This window comes from Nycticebus coucang, chromosome 2 (genome assembly GCF_027406575.1).
Source record: "Nycticebus coucang isolate mNycCou1 chromosome 2, mNycCou1.pri, whole genome shotgun sequence".
Taxonomy (NCBI): Eukaryota; Metazoa; Chordata; class Mammalia; order Primates; family Lorisidae; genus Nycticebus; species Nycticebus coucang.
In genome coordinates this window covers 43,078,954-43,088,511 of record NC_069781.1, presented here as the reverse complement: position 1 = coordinate 43,088,511, position 9,558 = coordinate 43,078,954, and the positions used below count along the sequence as shown (strand labels likewise).

The window sequence follows — 9,558 nt, the reverse complement described above, 5'->3', positions numbered from 1 at the left end:
ATGTGTTCCCCCGCCTAGTTTCCTTGCCTCTCATCTTTTCTCAAATAATTTCAATCTCTTTGCCATTTTTCCTGAAGGCTAGGCGAGCAATTCAAGTATTTTTAATTTTAAAATTCCTTTTAAAGATTTAAAATACTTTATATTAAATTTTATTTGATCAATAACATGGAATTTTTCCCCAAGAAAATGGTCTTATCTCCCAGATATCTTTTCTCCTAGCCTCTTTAAAAGTTCCTCTGTCAGAAGTTTTCTATTGTACCCATTCTTCCTCCCCCCACCCCCCGCAGGGCTGGGTTTGAACCCGCCACCTCTGGCATCTGGGGCTGGTGCCCTACTCCTTTGAGCCACAGGCGCTGCCCCCATTCGTTTTTTTTTTTTTTTTTTGACACAGTCTCACTTTCTCGCCCCCAGTAGAGTGCTATGGTGTCATAGGTCACAGCAACCTCAAACTCTTGGGCTCAAGTGATTCTCTTGCCTCAGCTTCCTGAGTAGCTGGGACTACAGGTGCTCACCACAATGCCTGGCTATTTTGTTTTTTTTTTTTTTTTAGAGACAGGAGTCTTGTACTTGCTCAGGCTGGTCTCAAAGCTGTGAGCTCAGGCAATCCACCTGCCTCGTCTCCCAGAAAGCTAGGATTACAGACCTGGCTATATTTTAGACATGGGGTCTCACTCTTGCTCAGGCTGGTCTCGAACTTGTGAGCTCAAGTGATCCACCTGCCTCAGACTCCCAGAGTGCTGGGATTACAAGCATGAGCCACTGCACCCAGACTTGTGCCCATTTTTTTTAACTGACCTTGTGGATGAATCACTGTCTGGAGCTACTATGGAATTCCTCACTAATTATGTGGGTGCTTCCTAGATGTTCCCTAGTGGGCATCACTTCCACCTCCTCTGACTACTGTGTAGCATTAGCAATTCTTAGGTGGAAAAACAAGTGGTGGCTGCCACTTGGCTACATGCTTGGTCAGGCCAGGTAGGTGGTTAATAGAATTTATTTGCTCCTCTTTGACATATCTCACTTTTCACATTTCTCTGATGACCATGGGAGGCTACTGGTATCTAGGGACAGAACCCAGAGATGGACAACATCTTCAGAAAGGGAGGGAAGGGGAAAGGCCTGAGTCTTTGGCCTTTGTATCAGTTATGCCACACCTGCCTCACTCCCCTCTCTCCTCTAAGACCATGGATGATTTTCTGGTGAGGACCCTGAGTGAGGACAAGAGAGAGACAAAGCTACGAGAAAATTATGGAGATGTGGAGAGAGAAAAATTCAGAAAAATTAAGAATTAATATGGCAACAAGGAGAATAAACAATGAGGAGACAAATTAAAATGTTACTGTTGTTTCATACGGAGTAAGAAGTGTTTGAATGGTAACATAAAAGTAAGGTCCCATTCAAATGTGTTCAAAGACAGCAGCCAAGGAGCAATTGAATTGAAGACCTACAGGCTAGAGGTTTTTGTTAGTTCACCAACAAAAATTTGAAGAATTACTTTTTCTTGATCAGTTTGATCATAGAGAATTAGAACTATGAGGCTAGACAAATAAGAATATACTTTTGGGGAGCTGCATTAAATGCTCCTTGTTCACACAGAGCTCTTTTGTGTAATGAAATTTACTTGTGTGACCTTGGAGGAAGCTGGCCCTTCCTCTTATCGTCTGGGACCCTCAGGTGGGAGCGGTCAGGGAGCACAGAACCATCAGGACCCCTCTAGCATCACTGGGTGAAGCGTCTCTGAAATACCAGGTTCCTTACAGCGGCCTTCACGTCCTTGTTCCTCAGGCTGTAGATGATGGGGTTCAGCATGGGGGTCACCACCCCATAGAAGAGGGAGATGAGCTTGTCTGCAAGGTCCTGCTTGTCAGCCCCCAGTGGGTCCTTAGACTTGGGCCTCCCGTACATGAAGAGGATGGTCCCGTAGAAGACGACCACGACTGTGAGGTGGGCAGAGCAGGTGGAGAAGGCCTTTTCCCTCCCCTCAGCTGAGGGGATCCTCAGGATGGTGGCAATGATGAACACATAGGAGAAAAAGATGAACAGGACTGGGATTCCTAGGAAGATCACATTGGCCACTGCCATGCTGATGACATTGACAGAGATGTCAGCACAGGCCAACTTCAGGACAGCCAGGATCTCACAGGTGAAGTGGTTGATGACGTTGTCCCCACAAAAGGGCAGTTGCATTGCTAGGGATGTCTGCACCATGGCGGTGATACTTCCAGCCACCCAGGAGCCAGCAGCCATAGGCACATAAGCAGTCTTACTCATGACCTCAGGATACCTAAGGGGGTTGCAGATGGCCACATAGCGATCAAACGCCATCATGCTCAGGAGCACACACTCTGTGGCTCCCATGGCAAAGGAGAGGAACATCTGCACAGCACAGGCTGAGAAGGAGATAGTTTTCCTGGGGGTCAGGAAGCTGTCAAGGATGAGAGGGACCGAGGAGCTTGTGTAGCAGATGTCCAGGAAGGAGAGGTTCCCCAGGAAGAAGTACATGGGCGTGTGCAGGCGGGAATCCAGGATGGTCACCAGGATGAGGACCCCATTGCCCAGCAGGACAACCAGGTACATCGACAGGATGAGCACAAAGAATGTTTTCTCCAGCTTTGGATGGGCAGAGAGGCCCAGGAGAATGAAGCCAATCACAGGGGAGGTCTCATTGGGTCTGACCATGACATCTCCTATGTCACTTGCAGAACTCAGAAGACCAACTCCATGACTGTCCAGTGCCTAAAGTGCCAAGACAGCCAGGAAAGAAGCTCTGCTATGCTGAGCAACTGGACAACAACTCTGACGATCCGAGGGGTTCTCTGTGTTGTTCTAAATAAAATGCAAGGAATTTGATCAAAATCTACTTTGTGGTATTTGACCACCCCATACAGAAGTCTGAAATGTCAACTGATGTAGATTTCATTTTCCTAGTCACAGTCAAGACAGGATCACACATTTACTTAAAGTCCTACCAGGTGTAGATGATTCATTTCATTCAATTTTGGCAAGAAATATTCTGTCCCATTTGCATGTTTTTTTTTTTTGTTTTTTTGATACAGAGTCTCACTATGTTGCCTTGAGTAGAGTGCTGTGGTATCACAGCTCACAGCAACCTCAAACTCTTGGGCTTAAGTGATTCTCTTGCCTCAGTCTCCCAAGTAACTGGGACCAGAGGCACCTGCCACAACGCAGGGCTATTTTTTTGTTGTAGTTGTCATCGTTGTTTGGCAGCCTGGGCTGGGTTTAAACCCACCACCCTTGCCATATGTGGCTGGCACCCTAACCACTGTGCTATGGGCACCGAGCTCCATTTGTCTGTTTTTTTTTCCACTAGGACCAGCAGAGGAAACTGGTGCATTTCATCCTCGATTCCGACATTCGCTCTGGGAACACTGTCTTCCTCTCCTTCTCTAGTTCTCTCTCTCAATCTACAGTGCCCTGGGCATTCGTTCATCTTCCTTTCACTCACTCACTTCTGGAGCACTTGTTAAAAGAACTGGCATTCACCAGTCACTTAATTGTTGGGAATCCTTTAGTCCTATTACCTCTCTGCGCCTCTGTTCCCCAAATGCTTACTTTGGAGTAGATTATTATCAGAGACATTCCATCCCAGGGACTGAACAATTTCATGCATTTCTCCTCTTGCACCATTGAGGTTTCTCTTTCCTTCAAAACCCCCTATAGAACTTAGTCATTGGGGATGCAGCAAAGGATGGGCTGGACCCACCAGGGTTTATATGATTTCTTAAAAGTGCACTCTTACCTTTTTAAAAAATTTGTTGATTCAGATCACTTCTCTGAGGTCTAGGAATAGTCCAGAAGCCAAATATAGCCGATTGGGTTGGAGAGCAGCAGCCAAAAGAGTTAGCACCTGAAATGGGTGCAAGTTTTCTTCTCTTTGTTTTGTGTTTAGGTAGAATCCACCAAAGACCATTCATTGCATGTGCAAAGCCTTTTAAATTCAACCCTGCTATTGGGATTATTCTAGTCCCTAAAGTGATTTAAAGTTTAGAAAACTAACTGACAAAGTTAAGAAACTTTTTATACATCTGGGATTATATCCCCATAATCCAATTATTTTGAAGTCCCTCCAGAAATACATTCTTTCCTCCTTCCCTCTCTTTCTACCCATTCTGCTGAGCTGTTGGGAAGCATTATAGATGAAGGATCATCCTGGCCTTGCCTCAATTAACACAAACCCCAAGTTAATGAGAACTCTCACCTGAGCCTGTGATAGAGCTGGAAGAATGTGAAACCCACAGAACAAGACAAACCCTGTAGCTTAGCACCCTCAGCCATTTCCAAATTCAGGATCTCAGGGCTGGGTGGAAGCCAGAGACCTAGAAATCCCCTCTTGTCTATATCTTATCAAATAGATTCTATGCTCCTATCATGGGTGAGGCGTTTACAGGGCTTGAACTAAGGTCAGATATGAATCTGGTCATGGCTTCTACCAGAGAGTTTCATAGGAATAGCAGCTGTAGACTTGAGAAAGGCTAGCTGATCACAGAAGCAGTGTCCTGTTTTTTTTTTTTTTGTTTAGCAGGCCCGGCTGGGTTCGAACCCACCACTCCTGGCGCACAGGGCCAGTGCTCTAGCCACTACAGACACCCAGCTAGAAGCAGCATCCTATTGTGCATGCACGAGTCTTTCCCTGTGTGTGTGCATGGGTATCCTGTACCTGTGTATTTGTGCGACCTTGGTCAGTTTGCCACTGGGATCCAGTAACTTCCAATTCTAAGACCCCGGAGTGAGAGAGCTGTGACTGCCCAGGCAGCAGCCAGAAGCACCTTCAGCTTGGACCCCTGTTTTCTGTTGTGCTATATTTTCTTCACCAAACTCTAGTTTTCCTCTTCTCAATTAATTCTAATACTGGAGGTGGTGGCTGGCACCTGTGTTGAGCTCTTACTCCACAAATGTCCTTGTGTATAAGTGGACCCTGCACAGTGTCAGGGGCAAATGAAAAAGTTGGGCAATCCCTCCCACCTCTTTCATAAATGAAACACATCTGCCTTGTGCATTAGCTTCTAGAAGTCTTAGAATCAAATAGATGCCACATTCATAGTCATAAGGCATTGTTGCTTACCTTGAATCTTATTCTTTTTTGTGAAATAAGTTATAATACAAATGAATGTGATAATCATGTGTATACCATTTAAGGGAAAATAATTAAACACACACTGAGAACTTCGGACAGATTAACAATTAGAATGTTCAAGTATCTTAGATATTCCTCATAATTTCCTCCCTAATTATATTCCCCTTTTCCTTCTCCTTCATAGGTAACCACTTATGGTAGGCAGAATCTTAATGATCCCACATCACCCCACCATTCCCACCTTGTAGTGACCAGTCAAATACTAACCTAGGTCCTGCTGCTAGGGAATTTTGTGAATATAATTAAAGTTCCTAGTCAGTTGGCTTTCAGATTAGATTATCCAGGTGGGTCTGACCCAATCAGACAAGCTCATTAAAAGCAACATTTTCTCTGATAAGCAGCAGAAGTCATATTCAAAGGATGGGAAAAATTCCTCACACCATTTCTGGATTTAGAGACCAAGGAGCCACAAGCAAGGGCCAGACAGCTGCCAAAATTAGCTGAGGACACCCCTGGCGACACCCCTGGCAACAGCCAGCGCGGAAGCCAGGACCCCGTCCAACAACCATGGGAAATGAATTCTGCCAGCAATATGAATGAACTTGGAAGTGGGCTTTTTCTCAAAGTCCAGCTTATCTCACCTGAATTCTCACTTACAGAATGGTGAGACAAGAATTAGGTATTGTCTAAAGCTACTAATTTTGGGGTAATTTGGTTATACAGCAGTAGAAAGTATTCTTTTGGTTTCTCTCAGATTGTTACCACCTACAAATGTATCAGAGTACAGTGTATTGTTCCATTTTGAAAAATGTAATAACAATTGCAAACCTAGATTTTTAAGAAAAATATGCCACTATTGGGGGAAGACTCACCTGAGAATACAAGTTCACATTTTTTTTTTTTTTTTGTAGAGACAGAGTCTCACTGTATGGCCCTCGGTAGAGTGCCGTGGCCTCACACAGCTCACAGCAACCTCCAACTCCTGGGCTTAAGTGATTCTCTTGCCTCAGCCTCCCAAGCAGCTGGGACTACAGGGGCCCGCCACAACGCCCGGCTATTTTTTTGTTGCAGTTTGGCCGGGGCTGGGTTTGAACCCGCCACCCTCGGCATATGGGGCCGGCGCCCTACCAACTGAGCCACAGGCGCCGCCCACAAGTTCACATTTTTTAATAGCCACTTCTGGATAAGTCAAGCAGGGCTGTATTGTGGCAAGCTACCAAACATCTGGCAGAAATATCCCAGAGAGAGTGTGTTGTTTTATGTTTTCTGCTTCTAAGCTCTCACTATGACCCACTTCCCACTCTTGGGAATGGCTCAAAGCAGATAGTCTGTGGAATAAGTACCCTCAGCTAACCTAAGCAATAAGAAGAAAAAAGGAAGTTTTATCAGTGCCTGGTCAAGATAAGGTAAGTACAGGAAAGAATGTGGGCCAGGCTGTCTGGGACATTCTGTTCTCAGGTTAATCACGGTAGGCAGCAAGGGGCTATGGATGACAGCCCTTTGCTCCCTGTCTCTGGGGTCATGGGACTTCCCGCTGGGCTGGCTGCCTTCTCTGCCCCAGCACACAGCTGTGGTGCTGGGATCTCCCTCCACTGTCCTGGGGACTCCTGAACCCTCTCTTATGGTTTGAAGCTCCTGTTTATTTCATCAAATTCTTCCTACTTCTTGGTTTAATTTCTCATTTTTGTGGAGCAAATTCTTTTTTTTTTTTTTTTTTTGTAGAAACAGAGTCTCACCTTATCGCCCTCGGGTAGAGTGCCGTGGCGTCACACAGCTCACAGCAAGGAGCAAATTCTTAAATACCTTCTTTTTTTTTTTTTTTCAGTTTGGCCGGGGAGGGTTTGAACGTTCCACCCTCGGTATATGGGGCTGGCACCCTACTCACTGAGCCACAGGCGCCATCCTTAAATACCTTCTTGAGAAAGAGTATATTATAAATATGTTTTTGAGACCTTATGTGTCTGAACATATTTTTATTCAATGCCCATACAAGACTGATAATCTGGTGGATATATTAGGGTTCTCCAGAGAAACAAAACCAATTGGGTGTGTGTGGGGGCAGCCTGAGAAAGGACGCTAAGAAACAGGATTCAAGGGCGGTGGGAGGAAAATCTGGCCTGCTAAACCAGGATATCTGGAGGGCCCATAAGAATGTGGGTATGGAGCAACCTAGGTAACCAATGGCCAATAGAAAAGGGCAATACTGCCTGGAGGTGCAGACACAACGATGAAGGACTTACCGCCAGTTTCGAATGGAATATTTAATGCCCTACAGGCCTTTATCTCAGAAGGAGATAGATATCTCAACTCTCTTTGGAAATGTTCTAAACTTTCTCTTTGTTCTTTCTAAATAAAATTTCTCTTTTTTACCTTGAAACTTGTGTAGGTGACTTTTGCTTTCTACCCACACTGCCTGTGTGGCTCCACTTTTATTTTCAGTTTCCACTCACTTTTGCTTTGGGTTATTGCTATGCCTCAGTTAAACTTTCTAGCTCAGCCAAGTATTTGAACCAGATCAACCGGGTTGGGGAATTAGGACCCCTGACCCCCCAACAGGCCAAGTCCGAAGATTTGTAGTCATCAGGCTGGACTGGAACCACTCCAGGAGAGCTGCTGGTGTAGTTCCAATATAAGGACTGGAGAAAAAACTAATGTGCAGCTCAGAGGCAGGAGTTCCTGTTTATTCATAGTTATGTTTTTCCATTCGTGTGAATGTGTAGGTGGTTATATATTGATTTCATAGTAGTACTGAGTACATCGGATACTTTTTTTTCCATTCTTGAAATACTTTATTAAGAAGAATATGTTCCAGCTCCATCCAGGTAAACATAAAAGATGTGAAGTCTCCATCTTTTTTGTGGCTGCATAGTATTCCATGGTGTACATATACCACAATTTGTTAATTCATTCATGGGTCGATGGGTACTTGGGCTGTTTCCATGTCTTGGCTATCATGAATTGGGCTGCAATAAACATTCTGGTGCAAATGTCTTTCTTGTGAAATAATTTTTGATCATCTGGGTATATACCTAGCAGAGGAATTGCAGGATCAAACAGTAGGTCTAATTTTAGTTCCTTGAGTGTTCTCCAAACTTCTTTCCAAAAAGGTCGTATTAGCTTGTATTCCCACCAGCAGTGTAGAAGCATTCCCTTTTCTCTGCATCCACGTCAACGTCTGTAGTTTTGGGATTTTGCGATGTGGGCTAATCTTACTGGAATTAGATGATATCTCAAAGTGGTTTTGATTTGCCTTTCTCTGATGATTAAGAATGATGAGCATTTTTTCATGTAGGCCATGCGCCTGTCTTCATCAGAGAAGTTTCTGTTCAAGTCTCTTGCCCACATAGAAATGGGTTATTTATTCTTTTCTTATTGATTAGTTTGTTTTCTCTGAAGATTCTAGTTATCAGACCTTTGTCAGAAGCATAACCTGCAAAAATCTTCTCCCATTCTGAAGGTTGTCTGTTTGCTTTACTTATTGTGCTCTTGGCTATGCAAAACCTTTTTAGTTTGATTGGATCCCAGTAATGGATTTTTGGTGTTGCTTCAGTTGTCTGGGGGATCCTCCTCATAAAATATTCTCCCAGGCCAATTTCTTCAAGTGTTTTCCCTGCACTTTCTTCTAGTATTTTTATTGTTTCATGTCTTAAATTTAAATCTTTTATCCAGTGAGAATCTATTTTTGTTAATGGTGAAAGGTGGGGGGATCCAGTTTCAGTCTTCCACAGGTTGCCAGCTAGTTCACCCAGCGCTATTTGTTAAATAGGGAATCTTTCCCCCACTGAATATTTTTGATAGGCTTGTCAAAGATCAAATGACGATAAGCAGCTGGGTTCATCTCTCGGTTCTCTACTCTGTTCCACACATCTACCTCTCTGTTTTTGTGCCAGTACCAGGCTATTTTGATCACTATAGATTTATAGTATAGCCTGAAGTCTGGTAATGTGATATCTCCTGATTTGTTCTTATTTCTGAGTAATGTATTTGCTATTCAAGTTTTTTTCTGATTCCATATAAAACGAAGTACTATTTTTTCAAGTTCTTTAAAGTATAACAATGGTGCTTTAATATGGATTGCATTAAATCTGTAGATTGCTTTGGGTAGTATGGACATTTTAACAATGTTGATTCTACCCAGCCATGAGCATGGTATGTTTTTCCACCTGTTAACATCTTCAGCTATTTCTTTTCTCAGAGTTTCATGTTCTCTTTATAGAGATCTTTCACGAACTTTGTTAGATTAAACTCCCAAATATTTCATCTTCATGTCCTTTGTTAGGTAAATTCCAAGATATTTCATCTTCTTTGGCACTATTGTAAAAGGAATCGAGTCCTTGATTGTTTTTTCAGCTTGACTATTATTGGCATATATAATACTGTAAGTATTTATAATGCTGTATATTTTTATATTTAATATAAAACATATTAAATATAAATATTTATATATTTATATAAAATTTTTA

General features: G+C 43.3%; 1 protein-coding gene across 1 annotated transcript; it reads right to left on the bottom strand.

Annotated features, from left to right (window-relative positions):
* Positions 1-1,719: 1,719 nt before the first annotated feature.
* Positions 1,720-2,679, bottom strand: LOC128568905 (olfactory receptor 13C7-like). The gene has a single exon (XM_053566894.1). The coding sequence runs from the start codon at positions 2,677-2,679 to the stop codon at positions 1,720-1,722; it is 960 nt and encodes a 319-aa protein (XP_053422869.1).
* Positions 2,680-9,558: the final 6,879 nt, after the last annotated feature.